The sequence below is a fragment of the Serinus canaria genome, chromosome 6, assembly GCF_022539315.1.
Source record: "Serinus canaria isolate serCan28SL12 chromosome 6, serCan2020, whole genome shotgun sequence".
NCBI classification, from domain to species: Eukaryota; Metazoa; Chordata; class Aves; order Passeriformes; family Fringillidae; genus Serinus; species Serinus canaria.
Window position 1 is genome coordinate 8684408 of NC_066320.1, and position 23625 is coordinate 8708032.

At 37.4% G+C, this 23625-nt stretch overlaps 1 protein-coding gene and 1 long non-coding RNA gene across 8 annotated transcripts in view; one reads left to right on the plus strand and one right to left on the minus strand.

Moving 5' to 3' along the window:
* LDB3 (LIM domain binding 3) overlaps positions 1 to 23625 on the plus strand; it is a 114205-nt gene that overhangs the window by 85008 nt on the left and 5572 nt on the right. For 4 of the 6 annotated variants that reach the window (XM_050976398.1, XM_050976402.1, XM_050976400.1 and 1 more), the window contains 6 exons: positions 4111 to 4272; positions 12438 to 12565; positions 17906 to 18206; positions 19417 to 19597; positions 21741 to 21861; positions 23187 to 23302. In XM_050976398.1, coding sequence (XP_050832355.1) covers positions 4111 to 4272; positions 12438 to 12565; positions 17906 to 18206; positions 19417 to 19597; positions 21741 to 21861; positions 23187 to 23302 — 1009 coding nt within the window. Of the gene's footprint in view, positions 1 to 4110; positions 4273 to 5860; positions 5969 to 9733; positions 9782 to 12437; positions 12566 to 17905; positions 18207 to 19416; positions 19598 to 21740; positions 21862 to 23186; positions 23303 to 23625 lie in introns of all 6 variants that reach the window. The other 2 variants (XM_050976404.1, XM_050976401.1) reach the window with 2 other exon arrangements.
* LOC127059766 (uncharacterized) lies at positions 154 to 18191 on the minus strand. Of its 2 annotated transcripts, XR_007777916.1 has the most exons (4): positions 18085 to 18191; positions 11247 to 11320; positions 4663 to 4730; positions 154 to 1102 (listed from the first exon to the last, which is right to left on the minus strand). It is a non-coding gene; the product is annotated as an uncharacterized LOC127059766 (long non-coding RNA). The 2 variants fall into 2 exon arrangements; XR_007777915.1 differs by lacking the exon at positions 18085 to 18191 and having other exon boundaries at positions 11247 to 12461.

A 23625-nucleotide genomic window follows, 5' to 3' on the forward strand; every position in this document is an offset into this window, starting at 1 on the left:
GTTTTTGATTCCTGTCTCAGTGATATGCAACCACTTTTTATTTTTTGGGTTTTTTTGACGGCTTGTATTTGAACAAAGGTTGCATAGTTAATATCTGAGTGCAAGCAGTATTTGTTAATAATGGCACAAGTAATGGCAACTAGCACTTGAACAGTTGGGAAAATTGATTTTTATTTTTAAATTAATAATTTTAAAAAAGAAGGAAATAAACCCCTTGATTCCTGAATATAAATTAAATTGTAAAGAACAAGGAACACATGGTAGAATTTCACCAGCAGTTTCATTTGTGTAAAACCATTTATAGGACTATGCAGCTGCTTCACTGAAATCTCCTTTTCTTTTAACTATCATTTTATTTTGCCAGGAACAATTTCTGATATATGACTGGTGTTATTGTCCTCCTATGTTGCCTTAATATTGTGTGATCTATCATACCACAGCCTTTCTCCACCTCCATTACCATCACAGCTCTGCTTATTTTGATATTCATAGCAATATGATTTCCAGATTTAACACAAGGTACCCTTTTTAATTTGTCAAGCCTTTCCTGATCTTAAGCAGTAATTAACCAATGAACTATCAAGATTACTTCATCTGCATTGTCATTATGATCTCCAGCTCCATCTGTGGCTGGAATTCTGCCTGTTCCTCAAACCCCTGCTATTACCTAAGAAATGCCTCATTTACAAACGCCCTTGTAATCTCTGTTACCCAGGCCTACAGGTACCGCGCATGCGCCCCAGTATGTGACCTCGAGTATTTGGCATCCTCCTAAGTCATCCTCCAGGGATGCCAACACTGCCAATGCTCAGCCAGTGGCCTCCAAGGGGTCTGTGAGGCTTGGAGCAGGTACAAGCCAGGGGGAGGCCGGTGTCGGCCAGAAAGCCCCTCTTGCTTCATCCAGTAACCAAAGGTACACTGTGCCATGTAACTGCATAACTGACCCGGTTTGGAGCTTTGCAATGGTTTGGTCATAACAACCTCTAACTCCTTCAGATGGAAATGCCCATTGCCTCAAAGGCCAAGGTTCCAGTTCTTCCAATTCCAGCAGCTTCTGGTTCATGTGGGGGTTACATTTTCAGTGGCTCTCATAGGATCACACCTACAATACAGAGACAAGTCATTAAGCATCTTCAGCAGAGAAGCAGCAGCTGATATTTCTGTATTTTCAGTGGATCCCACAAACATTCCCATATTCAAATATTAAATCCTTCCACATTACAGCTTTCTCTAAACACTTTCTCTAGCACTTTTTTTTCTACAAATGATGCAATTACAGATTTTTTTCACATCCATTTTAGTTTTGGTTTTCTGTGTTTTGATTCTTTGCCAAGTGATCTGTTGGAGGATTAGAAACACAAAACCCTTCATGCATTACATAAAGGAGACTAAGTGCTGTTTTAATCATCCACTCCTTGTTATTGGGATAGAAAATCTCAGAACTTAGGACTTCACCAAGAGAAAAAAGTATAGTCCACACTTATATTTTAAATGTTAGAGTGCATTTGTTGCCGTGCTCTCATTATGGTTGTTAACCATTATTATCTTCTTAACCTCTACTGATCTGTGTTCCTTTTCATGAGTGAAAATCAGCTGGGATGTGTGTTTGTTTTCATCTACCTAACTTACTTTTATGTTTGTTACCACAAATATGAAGATGTTTGATCTTTTCAATGTCTTTTAAAATACAAAGTGCTAAAAAGATTTAAAGTCTACAAAATTATTGTATTTAAAAACTGACCAACCAACCAAAAACTACTCTAGAATATGTCACAATGAAGCTGTTGCATTAGATGATCTTTTTTCTAAAGCAGCACCCACATTTATCAATTCTTGAAACTGCCCTGTTCTTGAATAACTAAAATGAAAAATCAGACTGAAAAACTAGAAAGGAGGAGGGAAAAAAACCCAGTTTGGCTATTGTATTTGACAATATAGATAAAATTATGTAAAATTTATAGTTGCTAAATTAAGACCAGTCAAGTCAGTCTTGAGCTCTTTCTATAAAACTGTTTTGAGAATGTCATCAACTGCATACAATTTATGTAACCAAACCACTCTGATTTTTATGGTTAAATCCACTTAATTTATATTTATTTCAATTCCTTGTTCTGATAATTAACATATGCTACCATGAAGGCAGGTAAGCAAGCCTCTAACATTTTAATCACATAAAAAGAAATATTACAAATATTATGCAAGATAAAATTTTTTGTATTTCTTTTAAACTTTAAAAGGTATTCTAGTATATTTGGTTTTATTTTCTTTATATGGGTTCATTCTGTTCAAATCTGCCTCCACACAGGTCCGTGTCCACACATATGGATTGGGGTGTTTTTTTACTTTCGTTTCAGTATTTATCACTGAATATGTATTTTGATTATTTTGTAGATTGTTACAATTAAATTGCAATTAATTAAGCTCACTGTTCTCTTCAAGGTATGAAGTCTTGAATCTTCTGAAATCTGTAATAAATTTCCTTTCACATCAGTGCAAATAGACAAAATGGGTGAAATCCTAGTTTGTGTTTGTTTTTAACACATACATAAAGTTCCATTTTTATGTGCAGCATAGTTTCAATCCTTTCCTCTTTGCTGAATCAAAGATATGTAAGTATGTAAGATGAAAACTGTGACTCCACAGCTTTTAATGGGGTAATTCTGGTACCCACTATGGCACAGGGAAAATTTCAGTGTTGAAATTCATACCAGATTAGTTGTGATGGATAATACACAGCTACTCTGTAACACAGCCTGTGAAATTGATAGTCTCCTAGTTAATTGGAAGAATTTACATCATGAAATGCATCAGGATGGAAGAAATCATCTGACTCTCAAATGCATATTACTATGGAAGAACTTTTGCAAAACTGTTACAAAACTTGGTGTAAGGATTTGAAAGCCAGAATTGCAAACTGGATGATTATTTTCAGGAACTTACCTATTATGTACATAATTGTAGATGAATCTCCATAGGGGAGAAAATACCAATTTCCTGCTTTTGTCGAGGGCTGCATTCAACTTTGAGGTTTGTGGGTATAACAACCAGCTTCTGTTTCAGCTAATCAAACAAAATATTCAGCTGAATTAAGACACCATCCTGTAGACTATTGAACTCTAGAAGAGGAGGTGAAGGACAGGGGAAATGGGGCAGTCCCTTGGAGAACAAGGGGTACCCCAAATTCAGAAATACCACTCGTTCTAGGTCCTGAGGAGTAGAACTTGTCAAATCAGTGCTTCTGAGAGAAGCAAAAGAAAATATGAGATAATTTGCACAATGGATGGTAATTCTACTTAGGAAAAAAAGCTGAGATAGAGAGTGGGAAGGCTAAGGCTGGCTGAAGAAACAGCTGTGGAGCTGTAAGGTTTCTTTTGTTATTTGATACTTGCTGTGCTCAGGAAGGAGCATTTTGGACATTTGTACCTTGAGCAAGAGAATCACCGAATTCCAGAGCCCTGATAGGAGTAATTTGTAAGGACACAGAGATGTGACAATATACTTATGACATATTGGGTCTAAACAAGTAGACACATATCCATTATTTTTCTATGCCACTGCTCATGGACAAGACAACTATGTACAGTGATGCCATGATTTAAAAAAAAAAAAACTTGCTAACTTTGTTCCATTTGTCTGTCTGTAAGAGATGAGTAATTCTCAAATTTGAGGGAGGTGATGGAAGACATTAACAGTGCAACAGGTTACTTAAATAGTCACAGGATACAAGACTAGACTATTTTAATTCATTTTAATATATTTGATGGAATTTGTATGAGCTCACAAGACTGTGACAGCTCTTCACAGCATTTCAGTCCTAGGTGCCACATTTCCTACCACTGGCATCAGTGGGAGCAGGACTGAAGTGCTCTTTAACACCTGGGGTAAATTTCAGTCAAGCAGGACCAACACTGCATTGCAGTCTGAACTGCACAATGGAAAAGGCTGAACAAATGTCTTTTTTTTCTTTGCATAATTGTGCTTTTCCCTCAGTAACCCGGCCAGCTACTATGTTTGCCGCTGCAGGTTCAAACATAGTAGGTTTTATGCTCTCCATGTAAATGCACGCCTTCTTAAGATGCTTCTTGTTTTATTTAATTGAACTCTAATTAGTACCCCTGTTGAGCATGCCCCGGTGGCTCCCAGTTCTGCTGCTCCTGCACCACATGCTTCAGCACCTCAGCCTGCTCCTGCTGCTCCAAACACAGCCAGCCCGATGGCAGCACCAGCCACCACCTCAGTAGTGCAAGAGGCTTTCTCATCCTCCTTCCAAAGGTAATGCTTCATTGCTTTATACCCCTCTGGCTTTGGAAATGCTGCATACACATTCTTAGTTTAAGAATGTAGTATGAAAAGCTGTAACCTGGTTTATATGCTTTCATATATTTTGGGGGGGGGTGGGTTTTTTAGGTTTTTTAATGTGGGGTTTTTTTTCGATTTTGTGATATATTGTTCATGTTTGCATAGAATTTGCAAAATAAAACTGCCCTAAAAATAACTTCATTTTCAGAAAGCCAATCTGGGATTAAAATTAGAACTGTTTTTACACTACTTATAATAAAACCAAAACAACTCTTCATCTTAGTTGCAGTGAATGAAGATTCTTTTAATAGTGTTTCTGCAGTAGGACAAGAAATGGAAAATAAGAAAATGTCGTTTACTCACATGATTGAGCTTACTGTGTCACAGCAGATATCAGTAAAACATGGTGGACACTTGATGATTGACTTGCTCTGTAAGTTAAATCAATTCATTTCTATTAGATTTATCTGATAATTTTTTCCTAATGAGAATTAGCTTTTGAGCTGAAGTAAGTTTCAAGAAGATGCATTCCTAACACTTGTAGCACAGTGGGAGTTTCAGTTGTATATGGAAAACTGTCAGACAGCTTGTGAGGAAATGTGTGGGATTTATACAGCTGTCACATTACAGTAATTTTGGAGATAGTAAGAGTGAGGTTTTTGGTACATAATATTCTGTTATCTTTGGGGTTTGCTACATGAATATTCTGAAAAAATGTCTATTTTAGCATACTTTTAAAATCCAAGGAAAAACACACTTCCAGTAATATAAGCCATTTATAATTGGGACCTCAGGGGTATCATATTTTAGGTATGTATATATGATATTTGAAATGTTCTCTTGGCTCTACTTCTTAATTAATTTTTGATAGTTGACTTGTATTATGTATATATACCAACTAATTAGTTTCTCACTTTAGTCAGTTGTTACCTAGCCATGACCTACCAGAATGCAGTGGTTTTATTCCAGACAGCAAAGGAGGTTTGAATAAGGTCTTATGCTCAAATTTGGAACTGGCCTGAGAGGCATTTACACATTTTACATTTATTTTAATAATGATAAGGTTTATATAATTTTTATCCCTCAGTTGAAACCATAGCATGAAGAAGATGTATTACCTAGTATCTGCTCCAGACAAAAAAAATACCTCTACTAAACTAACCATTCCAACTACTTCTGGTTTTGATAGGACAATCTTTTGTCTGGGACTGTTTGCACAGTAAAATGTTTATCTTGTATTTAGACACAAACATCTTCAGATCTTTCAGATGAAAGCATGTATCATTGACAAAAGTCCTGTCCTGTAATGTTGTCTGTCTTAGTTATTAATAGGGTCTGGTTTTAAAATGTTTCCATAATGTGTGCGTTTTGCCTTGTGTTCTGTAGGAATGTGTTTGGTTGTGCAATTCTGTAAGTCTCCAGATGTGTGCTAGAGAAAACCTGTTCCTGGTAACTATGCAGCAGCTTGAATCCTGTCAGAGCTTGGTTCTGATGCCATGATTTGTGCCCCCCTGTTAAATCATTTTGTTCATGCTTTCATGCTTTTATGTGTCTTCTGCAGAGTTCTTGCAGCCCCCAGCTCTCTTTCCCAGCCTAAGCCTTTCCATGGGCCCAAGAACATGTCATTAGCAGCTTCCACTATTTCATCTGCTATCTCATCTCAGTCTAGGTATATCTGTAAAGCTCTCTTCTTTTAACCTAATTTGTTTTGATTTTGTATTATGCTCTCTGACATGAGGTTTTCAGTTTCTGAAGGGATTGAATTGGGAGAGAAAAAGCACCATGTGTTTAAAAGAACAGCCCCTTCCTTATCTTCTGCATGACAGCCCAGCTAGGAAACAGCGATGTTTTAGATGTAGGATATGTGACCACAGGGTCCTCTTGGAACAGAGGTGTTTCACTTGGTTTGTGCTGCTTTTGCCATCCTGAAATGAAAATATTTGTCTAGAAACACTGGATGAGAATGATGGACCTTTTTTTCTTGGTGAAAACACAGGATCACAGGAAACTTTTATCACTAGAAAGAGAGAATGCTGCTGTACTGCCTCACTTCCAAGCCTTTTCACTGCTTTCATAACACTTTGACAACTAACAGAGAAAAGCAGGTGATTTTAAGACTCATTTGAACACAATTTGAACTGTCTTAAGAAATAATAAAAAAACTAATTCAGCAATACGTTTGAGATTGTGATTATCCATGTGTGTCTTATCTTTATATTAAAAAATAGTTAGGAATTATCCAAAGGTGATGTTTGTAATTGACAAAGGGCATTAGTTTGAAGGCTTGAGTATAATGAAGGCAAGAAGTATAATTGTCTTTCTCAAGAGAATCACAGAACAGTTAAGTTCTTGGGACAGGAAGTATATTATAGCAGTTTGGTTGGCTTCACATCACTGAAACCAATGCAAAAATGAAATAGCTACAGAACAAAACATGAGAAGCGTTTTCAGTTTTAGGATGTGAACATGTCTGTTTCCAGCCATGGGACCGTAGGGGAAGTAATCCCAGTATGGAACTGATAAAACATAAGGAGTAAAACTGACTGCTGATAAGTGGAAGTACACAATTGTAACTTTAGTTTCAAGAAGCCCCTTCTACTCAGGTAAGGTTCCTTGCTTTCCAAGCAATAATAACTGTGTATATTTGAGTTTGATTAAACACTGGGATGCAAAACCTATTATTTTCCTGAGCTACAGAAAATACTTGATTTTGGGGATTCTTTCAGCTGAAGATTGAAAGCAGTCAGAAGATGAAATTAAATGGAAGCTTTGGTGACTGCTGTCCAGACAGAGCACATCTATTCATGTTTCACCAGTCTATGTCTTAGGACCCATCTAAATCTTTCCTAAGAGCTTGTTTTCATTCCTGCCTTGGAAATCATGGAATCATAGAATGGATTGAGCTGGGAAGGATCTTAAAGATCATCTAGTTCCATGGGCAGGGACACGTTAAGCAACAATTATGCATAATTTACATATAAAATGCTAATAAATTAGTATAAAGATAACCAGTACTTGTTGACACTACTTGCATATCTTTCTTAGAGCTTATGTAATACTGTTTTTTGACTGAGCTTTTTTCCATTTCCCTTAAATTTTATATGCATTTAATGGGAAAAGGGAAGCAGTGTGAGGCCTCGAAACCATATGAATTCATTTGTAGTTATGTACCAACATGGACTAATCAATGTGAAACAAAATTTTAAAGAGGATAAAAAGAAAGATGACATTGAGATATTGAGGCATTTGAATTGAAAGTAAATTAGTGAATTAAGTTGCCATGGACCATTGCTGCTTTTCCTGCCCCTTTGAAAGAAAGTGACTTGTCTGGGGAGGCTGTGCCTCCACTCTTGAAGGTTTTCAAGACATCACTGGCTAAAACATGGAGCAACCTGGTCTGACCTCAGAGCTGGCCTTGCTTTTCAGATTCTTCCTGAACCTGCTTCCAACCTCAAGGGGTCTGTGAATCTATGAAAAACATCTGTCCATTTCAAAAAGAAATGCTCTAATAAGACTCCTAAAACCTCTTGCTGGCACCTAGCCACATATAAATGATCTACCTCATATCAACTTTATACCCTGCTGCTTTGTCAGTGGATGACACAAGTGTGATACTGTCATCTGCTTCTCTTTTACCAGCAGGCAAATGTTACTGTCTTGGCTTCAGCAAGTCTTGGCTCATAAGGGCAAACCAGAGACTTGTAGATCCTGTAAAAATTTGGTTCCCTCATAATCAAGTACAAGAAGTGAACTCTGGTTGGTTGGTTTTGGATGGCTATCTTGCAGCTGCAATAGGTTCTTTATCTTGATGCACTTCTTCCATGTTTGTTTTAAAAAGTGTTGTGTATTATAGCTAGTGTATTCAAATATAAGGGACTAAAAATGGATTCTAAATTGATTTATAATTCAAATTTTTGAACATCTGGTAGTTTTCATTTAGAAATCAAGCAATGCTTTAGCATGCCAAAATACAGACTTAAAAATCTGGTTTTAGCTTTACATATACCAGAAGAGTATTGAGCATTTAATATAATTTTATTTAAAATAAAATATGAATGACCTTAATTACACCACTGTTTTACAGGATGGGGATGTTCTCAGGTAGATGAGGCTGAGATTTTATCACCATTATTCCAGTGTTTGGTAGTTTTTTCCCTTTTAGATGCTTTAAAAACATCCACTAAGAAAAGGCGGGAGGATTTCTTTATCATTATCCTTAACTATTTAAATCTGATTTTAAACTTTAATAGATCCTGTTCTGTAGTGACTTAGCTTTTGTGAACATATGCATAACACTTAACATGAGTAAAATTCTTATAGTGTTCCTGAAGAGGAGTGTTTGAAGTAAATCACTAATCTTTAACAGACTGTGTAACTCTTTTACATCTGCAGTGAAATCTGACTTACTGTTATCTGTTCCACTTAAAATCTTATTTAAAAGAAGCAAGCTCAGCAGGAGAGTTTTGAATAAGTTTGAAGCTCTTCAGGGATGGGTTATTCCATCCAGAGGGCTAAAGCAGCACTTAAGGAATACAAAACCAGGAGAAACAATGGAAAGAGTTGTAATTATGGTTCCAAAAGTCAAGTGTAGCTTCTGATCCAGAGATTTTAATCCAAGGACTGTGTCCGTGGTAAAGGGAAGAAAAAAATCTTCTCCAGAAGTTAGGAAAATAACTGGCATAAGGCAGATACCTGGTGGTTCTGGGAAATGTGGGCTGTGCCCCTGTGGGGTGGGATTGATGCTCTGTAACCCAGCACTGCCCTGCAGACAGAAGCTCTGTTTATTCTGAATCCTCTTGTTTCTCAGATCATATATTGTGTAGGCTTTCAAGTACTTCCTGTATTTGCATAAATGACTCATTTATGTTCTGAAATTGCACTGCTTCCCCAAGGAAAAAAAAAAAATCTACCTGTTTACCTAAGACTGTAGCAATGGAAAGGTTCTGCAAGGTTAAAGTTGCACATGGTGGGTGGATGTTTCTGCTTCAACTATGCCAGCCTGTCCTTTCCATGGGGTTGTCCAAGCTGCCTCACAGGCTGGGGCACTTCGCTGATCTTTGGCCTTTGGTTCATTCAAGGTTTGCTTTTCAGATTTGGTGCAATGTAAACTTATGACACTGAGAAAAATCCCTTGTATTTTTTTTCTGCTAATAAAAATAATTGGAGTTACACAATCAAATAACAAGATCAGATAAGAGTGACTTACAGAACTCTCGGCTCATTGACTTATGTTACCACTCTTCAGGTTTCACTGTAATTCCCAGCTTAAATAAGAAAACAAAATGTAATGTAATACTCATATGATTATAAATATGTACATGTTGTTTACTTCAGCATTTAAGAGCCCTTCTTACTCGTAGGAAATTCATGGTAGGGCAAGATATCCCAATCTTTTGTGTATATTTTTTCAAATACCACTTTTGTCTCATTTTAGTTTCAACCGGCATTCTTCCACCTCCATCAGCTACCAGTCAAGGCAGAGGTATAAAACTGTTTTGTGCAGCTATTCTACCTTAAAAGCACTTAACAAACCAGTTTATTGCTACTAGTAGGCATCTAGTGAAGCGTTAACATAAAAATGATCTGCTTAGAAATATTTACTCTTTCTTTTTCTGACAACTAATAGTTTTCAGAGCCAGTATTTAATTTGCTGCCTGTCACATGCCATTGACTGCTACAGATAAATTCAATGAGGTTGCTTTCACTGCTTTTTGAGATGCCAGTGCTTCTTGATCCATTAAAGCATCTTTGGTGCTTACAACATCGTTTTATTCTTTCTTAATTTCCTTCTTTCTTGTTTCTTTTTTTTTTCTCGTTCTTTTACTCACATGCATTTCTTCTTCTTCAGCAGAAATTCTGATAAATCTTTTCTTTCACTAAACCCTTAGTGATGTATTATAACAATCTCTTTGATAACCTTTCTTATCTTTCTTACTGTATTTAATATGCATCATACACATGTAAAAGGGTTAAAAGGATTCAGTATTACTTTTAACTTTGCTTTGATTTTGGTACTATGAATGGGAGGGGTGTTGTTCTGGGGTTTTTTTCAGCTTTCTTTCCCTGAACACAAGGAAATCTGTGGTATGGTTTTACTATGCTATTATATTTGGGAAACACTTGAATTTTTAATAACCATTTTTCTTCATGACAGTGTAAGTATTACTAATCTGCTTCAGAACTTCTTTATTTATTTTGTGCATTAAGAGATATTCAAATGAGTCTTTCTAAGCATTGGATCTGTGCACCTGGGAGTAGACTTTCCTGACTGGATGACATTTTCAGATTCAGGCTGTGCAACACATAATGTTAAAATCTTTTAACTCACATTGTAAATATTGGGCACTGAGCTGTGTAGTTTACCCTGAGTATCAGATTTTAAAACAAGGACGTCTTTAGATGGTGTGTTTAGCTGATTGTGTTTTGAAAGCTGTGGGTGAAGCCAGAGTGCCCACAGTGTCCCTATGCTATGGCAGCAGCAATGGCCTCTGTCCAGTGATCCTGAGCACAGTGCCTTCTGAGGCACCACACAGGAAGTCTCATCAGGAAGTAGACAGTAAGAATGGAACCCAGAAAGTTTGACAGTTCTTAGAACAGCTTTGGCAGTTACAAAAGCACAGCAGGGTTCTCAACAGAATTTACAGTGAATACAATCCCACTAAAATAATTTATCTTGGAGAGTTACGTTCACTCACGGTACAGTGGACCCAAATCCAGGCCCAAGCTCTAGACTAGGTGCAGAAATAATTTGCTATAGCCATTGTAGCAATAGCTAAGTTTCTAGGTCTTGCTACATAGACAAAATAAATTAGCCTGAGGCAGCAATGCTATGCAGACTAAATCTATAGTAGAAGCCCTGTCAGAACAGCAAAAAACTACATTGAGGGCAGGTTTGTTTTGTTTGAAATTAAAAATTGAAAGTTTCCATTCCTCAGAATGTTTCTTACCTGAACTGGAAGAAATCTGCTGAGTTTGCCATGTGAGATTATAACGTGTTTTCTCCGGATGGCATCTGTTTCCACTGTTAAAGAAAGTAAAGTCAAGATGGACCAATAGTCTGGGAAAGATGGATGCTTCTTTTCATATGCTGACAAATGTTTTCCTATAGACAAACCCACTTTGGAAGTAACTCGTTAGCTGTCAGCACAAATAGATAGGGATCTACTTCATAGGGGGAGTGACACTGAAGGGAAAAAACAAGCCAAACTGTTCTCAGGGTGAGTAAGAAGGATGGTCTGTAGTGAGTAGGTTTTTCTTACTGCACACATCTCATTATCTGTTGCTTCCCTTCCTTGTACTTTATTGTCTCTTTCTTGCTTTGACTGTGATGCTCTTTTAGCAGTCTGTGAAGCACAGGCACTACAAACAGAATCATCCCAAGTAACTGGCAGACAGAAGAGGCACACTTTTTAATCTGTTACGGTAATCAAACTAAGAATCACCATCAAAGCCATAAGATAGAGAAAAACTGTTTCTTACTGATTTTTGGAATCCTGAGCAAATGTTTTTATTCTAGGACTGGAAGAAAGTGCATCATAATATTGCGTATCATATGGTTTTTTTCTGAAGGATGAATCTGAACAATAGGAAAATTAATGTAAATTTTTTAGTCTAAATAGGGAAAAGGGTTAGTTTAAAATATTTTTTAAAGATCACTTCAATATTTGTGAAAATAGTATAACAGTATATAAATACTAATTAGCATTTGTAATAGCAGTAATTGTGCTGACCAAGTATATTTTTAAGTCCACATGTAACTCATTGATTTTTCTTAGACAGACCAGGCCTTTTTGTTTGCAGAGGAACAGAAAACACAAACTTCATTTTCAGCTTTGTGAAGTCTGATCCCTTGTTTCTGAGAGTTTCAAATTTATTGTGTTCCCCCAGCAAGCTATTTTCTGTGATGACAACAGCAAACTTGCCATTACTTAAAGTCCTTTTTTGACTAATTTTTCTTTCCAAAGAATTGTCCAAGCCTTCCTTAGCAATGACAAAGACTGATGAATTTCCCAGCATTCTCTCCGTAGTTGTCACAGACGGTTCCTCTTGGAGTGCTCTGGATGCTGCCAGATCTGTTACTTCATAATCAGTAACTTTTGCTGTTTATAAAGTTGTTCACACCTACATTTTGCTTTTAGAAACACAACCCAGTCATATACACCAATGCCAATTTCTGGAGGCTACAGTGAAAGTCCTGCTCCTTCTGCTGCTTCAAAAATGAGAGTTGTTACTACTGCCAGCATAAAGCCCTCTGTCTACCAGCCAGGTAAGGAGCCTTCAAAGTACTGAAAAGATTCAGAACAAAATGCTCACACATTTCTTTTGGAAAAAGAAAATGTAGAAAGCACACATTTTGTACAGAGACATACCAGAAAGTATTTATACATGTGGGTATAAATGCTGCTAGTTTTGCCTCACATTATCTGAGCATTGAGAATTACATTGTATTTGTATTCTACTTCAGAGTTAAAATGTGAAACAAACAGAGGGTAAAATAAAAGCAAGGGAAAAGTCTAATAAAAAAATGTGTAGCCTGATTTTTCAGAAGAAATAACTGTGAAAGATAACACAGTGCATCCAATTAGGAGCCAAGTGACACTACAGAATTGAGAAAATGGCTAAAAAAAAGAATGCACAGTTCAGGAAGGTGGTAAAATGAGTGGAGTTTGGTTGAGTAGGATATAATTGCAAAATAGGTAAGACCATATATTGAATTTCTCAAACTTAGGCTTTGAAAAATTTTATTTGAACTAGAGAATGAGGTATTTAAGCATCTCATAATGCTATTCCATTTCTCAGAGACGGTGTCTTAAGGAATATATTTGGTTATTCATTCATTTGGAAAATATGCTTCTTAATATTATTTAAATTCCCTTGGTATTAATGTGTTACAAATGGACTGAGCTTCTAAAACCATTGATGACCAAAATGTGAACCTTCAAAGTGAATGAATTAAATGAGACAGCAATATAAGTCTAAAGGCAGTTCTGTTTCAAATTAAGGTTTTTCTAATCTTAGCAAGAGAATTAAAATGTTGATTTATATCTTTGCAGTCAAATAAACATGAAAAGGCCAACAATTCTATCAGTCTTAAACTCTGTCTTCTGTAATGTTCTATTTCTGGATCTACTGAAATTAAAGAAATGTAGGTATTTTAGTTAGACATAAAGCAGACAGACAAATCAATTGATCTTTATATTTGAGACATAAAGGTAGAAAAAGTAGAGTCAAAGCTCTCATGAGCTATATAAAGGTACCTCAACGTAAATAAACCTTCAGCTCCTCCTCACTTGCTTTTGGTTAAGTGCACCAGTGTATACCATGTTCTCACTCAAGGCAAACTCTATTGTTTTTGATTTGAAAAGATGACGACAGCAGATTTATTTCTATCATGCAGAAGAGAGCAAACTCTGGCAAGTCAAAATATCTCCTAAATACACTGACTGATGTTACTCCCTGTGCTCATGTGGGGAGTATAAACTCCAGCTCAATATACAAACCTGCCACAGAAATACATCTGCAGCTATTTCCAATTATTGGCTGGATCTGGTAAAGTCAAAGCTGGCTGTTGAATTATACTTGGAATAAGAGGAAAGGCTTTTGTTTTCTCCTGGCTCGGGCATCTTCTTTGCACTTCCTTACATTGCTGGTGTTCCTTTGCAATTCTTTATGTTGCTGCTTTTGAGCCTCATTGCCTCTCAATAAAGGGAAAGAAAGAATAGTCAATAGTTGGCAGAGAAAGAAAAAGTCCTCCTGTACTGTTTAGGAGTTTGAAATATCCAGTAAGGGATTCTAAAATGCCTTCATAATTGAACCCGGAAGTGACTCAGGTACAAGAGAGGTTCCAGGCAGAAATTTCCGGGAAGATGTTTGGTTCTTGTTTTGGTACTTTATATATTTGATGTAGTAGCACTTCAGAGTGGTTTTGGAGCATGAGCTGTCCTCAGAGACAGTTGCAGAGCAAATGGGAAATTGCCACTTGGGAAGAAATGGAGGAAATAGCATTTCCTGTCACAGATGGGAGAATCAATAGAACTTAGAAACAAACCACCAAGACAAAAATCTTCCTCATCCAACTTTGTCAGTGACTGGGTTCCCTTGGAAATGTGGGGCAGCAACTTCCAGATTAAAACACCAATCAACAGGCTCATATTTTCAATACAGAGACTCCTGAATGAGTCACTGAGAGGATTTACAAGGCTATTTGAATGTCAGATTGAAAATAAAACCCAAACAAAGTGAAACAAGTCTCAAAATGAAACTGGTTTGTTGAGTATCTGGCTCAGATGGGATTTATCAGGCAGTCTTCATTTTCCCTGACCAAACTCAGGAGGGAAATTTTCTGCTGCTAAGGATCTTTCGTTTTTTCCAGTAGAGAAAACTGGGAACTCTGAAATCTTCTCCCTAAATTTTATAACCCGTGTTTTAAAGGCTTCTCTTCTGAGCAAGGCCCACTAGATGGCAGAACATACCTGCGTATTCCTTTCCGTAGCATTCCCAGACCAGCACAGCCTTTCTCATATCCCAAGTGGAGCTCCAGCTCCACTTCTGTACCACGAAGTAACAGGATGCCTGAATGTAAGAAAGCAGATCTTTCCTTTTAAATCCCTACGTCCAACTGGGCCTACTTGTGTAGGTCAAGTGTAAGGGCCTGATCTGCTCTTTGAGGAATGGGTAAAGAAATTCCCACAGTTCTTAATGAACTTTATATTGAATCTTAAGCACCTTCAATACTAAAACAGCAGCTTCCACACCATTGTTTCATTTTTAGTTCCCATAAATAAGAATAGTGTCTCCCTATAAAACATCCTCTGCTCTGTCATCTACTCTGTATTGTAAGAGTATATGGGAAAACTTTGGGATTCAAGGATGTGGCTACTAAGTGTAGAACAAGCCATATCAGTTGTGGTTATTAATTTATTTTGTTACTGATAATAATAAAGAGTAACACTTATGTCATCTACTGACAAAGGAAAAAAAAAAGAAAAAAATGTTCTCACAGTGCAAGTCTGTGCAACCAAAGCATTTGAGACTCTATAAATCTTTGCTTTACTGCATGGGTCTTGGTAATGTGCCTTTGTCTGGAGATAAAATAGCCATAGGCCGTAAATGAAGAGCTGAGGGGGAGAATTCCGACTTCCTCAGAAGCAAGGAATTGGCTTATTCCTACTCCTGTTAAGAGAGACCTCTTCTCCTGCCATTCTCTCAGGACAGCAATAATACCATTCATTTCCTATTCTAAGTGAACATGAGGGCTGAGAGAAACAAGGTGGTAGAGGCTAAGTTGCTGAATTATTTGAAGTTTTTAACAGTTAATGGTCAACTCATACAATACTGGTATTTTGAGAATATATTCTCTGATACACTGAATCTTAGTACCTTTTTAGCAGCAAACAACTCATTTTTTCTCCTGATTGGTGTTGGAAGACTTTTTGAAATGCATAAATGTTCAAGGTGAATATTTACGGCAGTAGCTTCTAAGACAAAAGAATTGTTTGTATAAGCTTAGGGATGTAGTTCTAAGAAAATAAGACAATTCCCTTTTAATAACAATTGCTAAAATCTCAAGGTTAGTGAACTCTTTCTAATATGTTGCAGTAATACTATTTTGAAGCAATAGTAATTGCAGCTTGTTCATAGGAGGAAAATGTAATAAATCTGGCCTGCAAAGTTAAATTATAACAGAAGAAAAGAGAACTTAGAGCAGATGCAAACATCCAGCATTTGTCATTTTGCAGTAATTCCTCTGGTACTTTCTTTTAGTAGCTGGAAAAAAATCCTATTTTGTTGTTTTATTTTAGTTTCCTTTTTATGTTTTTTTACTGCAGCAAATAGAAAAGAAAGAGTGAAAAGAAATAGAATGTAGAGAGAATGTCGTGATGTGAGCTGAAGTCACCATGTTTAATTAGCCTCATAGGTGGGAGCCTTATGAACTCATCAATTAGAGATTAAATATTAACTTCTAATTTTGCCTATCTTAATACCATAATACATAAATAGCAAGAGCCTCAGGATCTAGAGAGATTGCATATAAACTCTGTTCTGAAATCTTTAAATACTGTTTACCATTTCCAAGTTAAAAAAAATAAATAAGAAGACTCAAGCTAAGGTGGGATACAGTTTTATGAAGCAGAAACATTGCTGGTGCTGTACCATAAGAAATTTTTATCAAGAAAATGCACTAGATTCAACTCTGACCTCAATAAAAAGATCCCAAGGGTGATCACAGTGTGTTGATATCTATGCGATTTAAGCACTTGCAAATTGCCAATAATCAGTGTAAGTTATTATGTGGCAGGGTGTGGGCTGAAGAAGCAGTGTTAAGTCGAACATAAAGTTCTCACCAGTTAATTATTCAGAAAGATCCATGTTACTTTCTGAACCCTCTTGGCTGAAATACCTTTCTACCTGCAAGCCCCTTAAACCTGTACATGTTGTATTTGGTTGTGATTTTCGTGGTGCTGGGATCTACTGTGTGGAATGTTTGCCCAGACTGCTGGAGAACTGGCTTCTGTTCCCAAGCCTGTTCTTTCTCATTTGGGCAAAACACATCAGCTCTCCAAGCTTCTTTTCAATCATTTGCTTTGTTTTCCTTGCAAAGGGAAACTGCTTTTAGTGCTCGTGTACTTGGCAAAGTGAGGCTGTTTCTTGGGCAGTAACTTCAGTTCTACATAATGCAAGATCTGACATTTTAAAAGGAGCAGGATAATGGGAAAACTTGTCAGTATGCGCAGGCCCTGGCTCCTGCTTATTTTAATGTGATAAAACTCCACCCAAGATCAGAGCCTGGTGCACACAAACACAGAGACAGACTGCACTGAAGGTTTTATGTGCTAGTCAAAGGGTGGAAGAGAGAGAGGATAATATTCTGTTTTACACACAGGAACTGAGGCGCAGACACTCTTTGCTTTGCTCAGAGTTATGCAGGAAGTTTGTGGCAGAGCCAAGAACTGAACTGAGATCAGTCATAACCACAAGTCTGGCCTTCCTCTGAGTGCTGTTGGCTTTATCTTGCTGGTCATGTGAGCTGAATTGGCTCCCTCCATATTGCTTCCAGCGCTCTCTGTTTTCCCTGTGGGATCTTGGTTTTCTTCAAAAACCTAGGAATAAACCTCCAAAGGATAGATAACAGTGACATCTGAAGAACATGTTGTGTTTTAATTAATATAATGAGATCAAAAGTTAAGTATAACTTACTGAAATTCTGGGGAATTCTATCTAAAACTTTACTATATTATCTGGCTTTTATATTTTTAACCTGTCTTAAACAGAGTATATGGCAGTCTTTGACATTATCACAGAATTGTCATATCCATTCCTTCAAGAAAATGAAGAGATGATCTTGACAATGGTCTCCATAAAATTGTAAAAGCCAGTAGGCAATGACTTCTGTAATGCATGTGTATGAGAAGTCAGTGATTGTGTTGATACCTTTGGCTTCAGCCCAGAATAAATGAGCAACAATGGGACAGGCCATAATGAACTATCACCTAAAGCTTTTCCTGTATGTGTGTCGTGGAGTACCCTTGGTAAGTGTTGCTGTATTGACAATAGAAGAAAAAGGCTTTAAAATCTTTCTTGGTTTCTTTTGAAATACTTAAAACAGCGCCAGCACCAGTTCATTCCTACACCCCTGCCAACACGGAGCCTGCAAGTCGCCCTCCCTGGGTAACAGATGACTCCTTTTCCCAGAAATTTGCACCTGGAAAATCCACCACCACCGTCACAAAGCACATCCTACCAAGGGGTGCTCCAGTGCTATCTCCTGCCACGATTTCTGCTTACCCGTCTCCAGTTTCAACTTCTTCCCAGCCCCCTGCATTAGCGCGGGGAACAGTTCAGAGGGCGGAGCGTTTTCCAGCCAGCAGCCGAACTCCTCTCTGCGGGCACTGTAACAGCATCATTCGGTAAGGTCATGGATGGGCCTTTGAAGAGGGATGAAGCAGGAAAAAAAGTATCAGAGAGACTGGTTATGGTACATTAATATACAGTTCCAGAGCCTAAGACTCTGTTAAATTACCCAGCAGGGATGTCTGTTGTCTGCTTCATTAATTTAACATTTCCAGAGCTCATTTTGTTGTTGTGTGGTTCGCTTTTTATCACTGCAGCATTATACATGCTAATTGTTTGGCTCTTGAATGCTGCAGCAAATCTCTGCTTGATTTTACACAGGTTTCTGGTCCTAAGGTAACCCTTTGAAGGAGATTCGTGCAACTTCATTGGGAGAGTTAGGGGGCTGGGAGCAGAGGGGGGATTGTGGAGAGAAAAGGAACAAGGCATCATTTTGGAACAGCAGCCAAATGTAATGGTTGCTTTTGTGTCTGGAGAAAGATAATGCCTACACTCTATTACCAGTGATTCATAGCATGCCTCTCCCTTCTCTCCCAATTCATTCTGCTGGACCAGTGCCTGCTGTTAGCCTGTGCCCTGCTATCCAACTTTAAGTAATCCATGTTTAATGACAGTCTTCCCCACTAAAAGGAGCTAGTTTGGTGATGTGGAACTGCTGATTATTGCCCTTCATATATTCTGGAATGGAAATATTCCAGTAATAATCATTATATCTAGCTACAATCACCAGTCAATCACCAAAATGAATTTAATGTGTCTTCCACATAACGAAACAGCAAGTTGTCACCTGATAGTCTGACATTTCTAGAACATGTTGCATGCAGTGCTGTCAGACAGAAAGAAGGTAGGAGACTTTAGGAGCCGTTGTGAGGTGTGGGTGTGTAAAGATGGAAATCTGCCTGTTATTTCATGCTTTCAAATAGTAACATTGTCTTCTGTTGCCTTTGGCCTTTTCCTCTTGTCTTTGCATCTGCTTACAAAGACCACTTATAGCTATGCAGATATGAAAACAATTGATTTTTCCACCAGTTGTCTGTAAATGCAGTGTATGAGATCAAACAATAATGAAACATTTTAACCAGTGCATTTTGAGTAATGGTCTTGAAAGAGACCACTTCTATTCAGGTTATTTTAATATGCACCTCGTGGTTCAAGTAGCTTCTTACATGTCTGAGAAATTTGGTTTGCAATCAGGGTCATTCAACCTTTTTTTCACAATAAAAGTAAGATTAAACAAGATTACAAATAAATTCTGATTGTTTCCAGGGGTCCTTTCCTGGTAGCCATGGGTCGCTCTTGGCACCCAGAAGAATTCAACTGTGCTTACTGCAAGACATCCTTGGCTGATATGTGCTTTGTGGAGGAGCAGAACAGTGTGTACTGTGAGCGCTGCTATGAGCAGTTCTTTGCACCGACCTGTGCCAGATGCCACACTAAGATTATGGGGGTAAGAGAACAACATTTACCCTTTCTGCAACTGCATGGATCCCTGAAATAGTGGAATAGTTCAGGCTGTAAGCAGTGAATGTGGGTTTTATTATTTCTTCATTTTAGGACTTATTTCCCAGCCTGTTGAATATTTCAGAATGAGAAACATATTATTTTCTAATAATTTTTATCCATCTAAAGTCTTGGATATTTCTGTACCTTATTGAGCTCATAGACAGAATATGTAATCCAGATACCATCTCACTGAGTGTAAAATAAGTTACACTTTCTGGATAGTTTTTTGCTATTTGATAAACACTATGTTACTTTTATCTCTCCTTTATTGTAAGAGACTTGAACTGGGTTTTTGATTCTTATGTAGGATTTAGTCAAAATTTCAGTAGAGAAATCAGTGATGTTGGGAAGAGACCCATTGCTCTTGCTGCACCTCACGGTTAGTTGGCAGCTCAGCTGTTGACAAATTCTGCTGTTTTCTTATAGTTAAGAAAATATAGAATAATTACAAAGATCTGAATTCCACAAAGCCCAAAATACATGCCACTTTTGTCTTAAAGGACTAATATACAAGTAAATGTACAATTTAATTTGCTCTCCACATACCTCAGATGGTGGTGAGATTGGAATACCATCAATAATTTTAGCAGTGTATTTATGCATGCATGACTATTTATGAATGTATGACTCAAATGAAGAAGCAAGGAGTCCCCCTCTGGTTTTTCACTGCTTAGCTGTCACCTTTGACATCTGTCTAAATGTTGGCATTACAGATGCTCTTCTCTGCATCTGCCAATTAGGGGTGGCAGCATCAGACATCGATGGTGAAGCTCTGGCTCCAACCGATTCTTGTTTGCTACTGCAGCAGGAGTAATTTATAGCAGAGTGCTGACTTAACCTACCTAATGAATGCTGGCACAAATCAGTTTCCCATTATGGATTTTCATCAGGAAAATAGCAAAGATGCCAGCTGCCTCTATTCATATTAATAAGATTTCTCAAGCTATTTTTGCTTCTTACCTCACTGAGGTTCATAAATGGATCCAAACCTATTTATCAGCAATAGTTGTTTTGCAAACAGTAACAGAAGTTAATGAATCTCAAATGGTGATTCTCTAATGAGATATATGGCAAATCTAAATTAGACTATTTTGTCTATTCACTGGATTGAAAGCATGGAAGAGGACTTCAATCCATTTTCTCATAATCGGTGGATATTAAAAATAATCTTTAAAAAAGAATCAGAGTCTATGTGTATAATTGGAAACAACATAAAATAGGATCTAGATTCTCAGCTGGTATAAATCAATGCTGTTTCACTGAAGTTAACCAAGTTAATTTACAGCAATTATGCAGCTGGCCCTTTGAAATCTGTGCTGTTGGACAGAGATACACTGTCCAACATCATCATGGCTACATGTAAAATTGACAAATTAGCGAGTAACTGTGCATCAGAGCCCAGTACAGCAGCTTTTGGACTTGGAAGACTTCTGTATGACAAAAGAATGAAGCAGTAATAGAGTTGAGGAGAACATCAGTTGCACAGAATTGGGGATTTTTGTGATAAACACGTGGCTTTGGAACAGACATGCAGACTCAGTTTTACTAATCATATAAGTTTCAAGTACCTTTCTTTTTTTTTTTTTTTTTTTTTAGATTTTGACATTAGTGAATTGTTCTTGTAAGAAGCATAAAGAAATTACTACAGAATCTGGGTTATTTTGAAACAACTGACTAACACCACTTATTCCTGGTCTCAGAAAATTACTCTTTGAAATTTATTTAACAAATCATACTCTTGCATTGAAGAGTTCATACTGGTTGTGTCAAAACAAAGGAGAAAATAATCAGAATCTTTGTGCAGAATCCCTCCTGCAACAGGGACTGGGCATGTTGATACAAACTGCTGGCTGAACCATGTTGTTTCACTTTGGCAAATACATTGTTCTAGAAAGCTTGCAGTTCTATTTCCTCTTTCTTTCCAAAAGGAGCCCAATTTCTGTCATAATTCTTTCTTTTGAGGAGGAGAACTGGCTGATACAGAAAGGAAGAATTTAGAGCATCTCTGCCTTGTGTTTGTTCTCCAGGAGGAAGTTGCAGGGCTGGCTATTCTGCTGGAGATTTTTGTTTGTTTGTTTGTTTTACAGGAAGTGATGCATGCCCTAAGACAGACCTGGCACACAAGTTGCTTTGTCTGTGCTGCTTGTAAGAAGCCATTTGGGAATAGCCTGTTCCACATGGAGGATGGGGAGCCTTACTGTGAGAAAGGTATGGCAGTCTGGGCAGTTCTGCACAGTAATTGTGTGCTTCATGTTCATGGAAGCAACGTAAGAGTGAAGCAACTGGTGAACAAAATAATATCAGTTCCCCATCCAGCATGGATTTTGTTTCCACTCTCCACATATACAAATGTTTGTGTCTGTATTTTTCTCCAGTTTATATGAGAGAATGGCAGAGCGCCAGTCTTTGCCCCACTGTCCACAATACCTTCCCTCACTTCTCTCCTTTATGTATTATCATACTTTGCACTTCCTTCCCTACACATTTTCCCCTGTTCCACTCCCCTCCTTGGTAGATTCTGCTCACCAGAAATGAAAAAATAGTCTTCTATGGCTGCCCACAATCCTGAGTTGCTGGAGCTGTGACCTCTGATACCGTTGCCTCACCCTAGAATTGTTCAACCAACACTTACGAAGAGATAGGTCTGCACAGATGTGCAGCATATGGTGGTGCAGATTTTGCTTCCTGGCTGCTGCAACAAACAAACTGCTTCTTGCCAGCTAAGAAAAGGAAAGACCATCTTTTCCCAAAATGATACTTGCCATGCAAATGTGTTGCCTGACATAGTCAAGAAGGAGGTTAAGGTTTAAGTGGTATTCCCTCTTTATTCCCCTTGTGCATTCAGTGAGGTCCTGGCCTACTTCTCTCTGGAGATTCCTTTCTTATGGTTATGCAATTCAAATTTTACAAGTCAGAGTAGCTCTTAGTGAAGAAAAAAAGCCATATAGCATGACTGACTGAGTACATACCCTTTAAAACTGGAGGTTTTGTCAGAACATCAAATAACTCTCATGGATTCCATATACCTTTGGAATTTCCACTACTATTTTTCAATGTCAAACCTTTTCAAATCACACTTGATAAAGTAAAGATGTATTAATCAGCCAGTATAGGGTTTCCATAATGTTCTCTCTTTATGCAAAAAGAACATTAATACAGGCATGGAAACTTATACCATTCCCTTGTCATTAGACTCTTGTACAACCATATTTGTCCTGTGAATAGATTCCATGTATATTAAAGCTAATTTGAAAGTATTGTGAGCAACACAACTTCAAATTCCATGGATTTTTTTGTATGTCTTCTACATTTGTGATGATAAATGTCATACTAATGGGGGATTGCTGAAATGAGTTTGTATTTAAACAATGAAAGAAAAGAAGTATATTTCAGTAGGAGTGTTTCAGTAAATGTAGTAGGAAACTGAGCAAAAACAATCAAAACATTCATTGTCTGGAAACGTTCTATTTCTTTTCGACTTAATATGATTATGTTAAGAGTTTGTTCTAAGTTTGCTTTTTGTTTTATTTTAGATTATATTGCTTTGTTCAGCACAAAATGTCATGGCTGTGATTATCCTGTTGAAGCTGGAGATAAATTCATTGAAGCTCTTGGACACACTTGGCATGACACCTGCTTCATTTGTGCTGTAGGTTCTACATCAAACACTATCTCATTCCTTTATACTCCTAAATTGTGTAGTAACATCAGAAAACCTGAAAGGAGTTATAACTAACATATGCTTAAGGATGCAGAGGAATGAAATTTCATTTTTTACTTCCATTTGGAGAAGGATGGGAGTAATTTTCCTTCTGCTCCATAACTTTTACTAGAATTATGGAATCTGACCATCATGAGTGTTTTCTAATAAAACATCCAGTTTTAGATAGCACATACAGCAGTGCAAACCACTATTGCTGTTATTCTTTCCAGTGTTTGCCAAATAAAGATAGAGCAAGACTGAAAATAAAT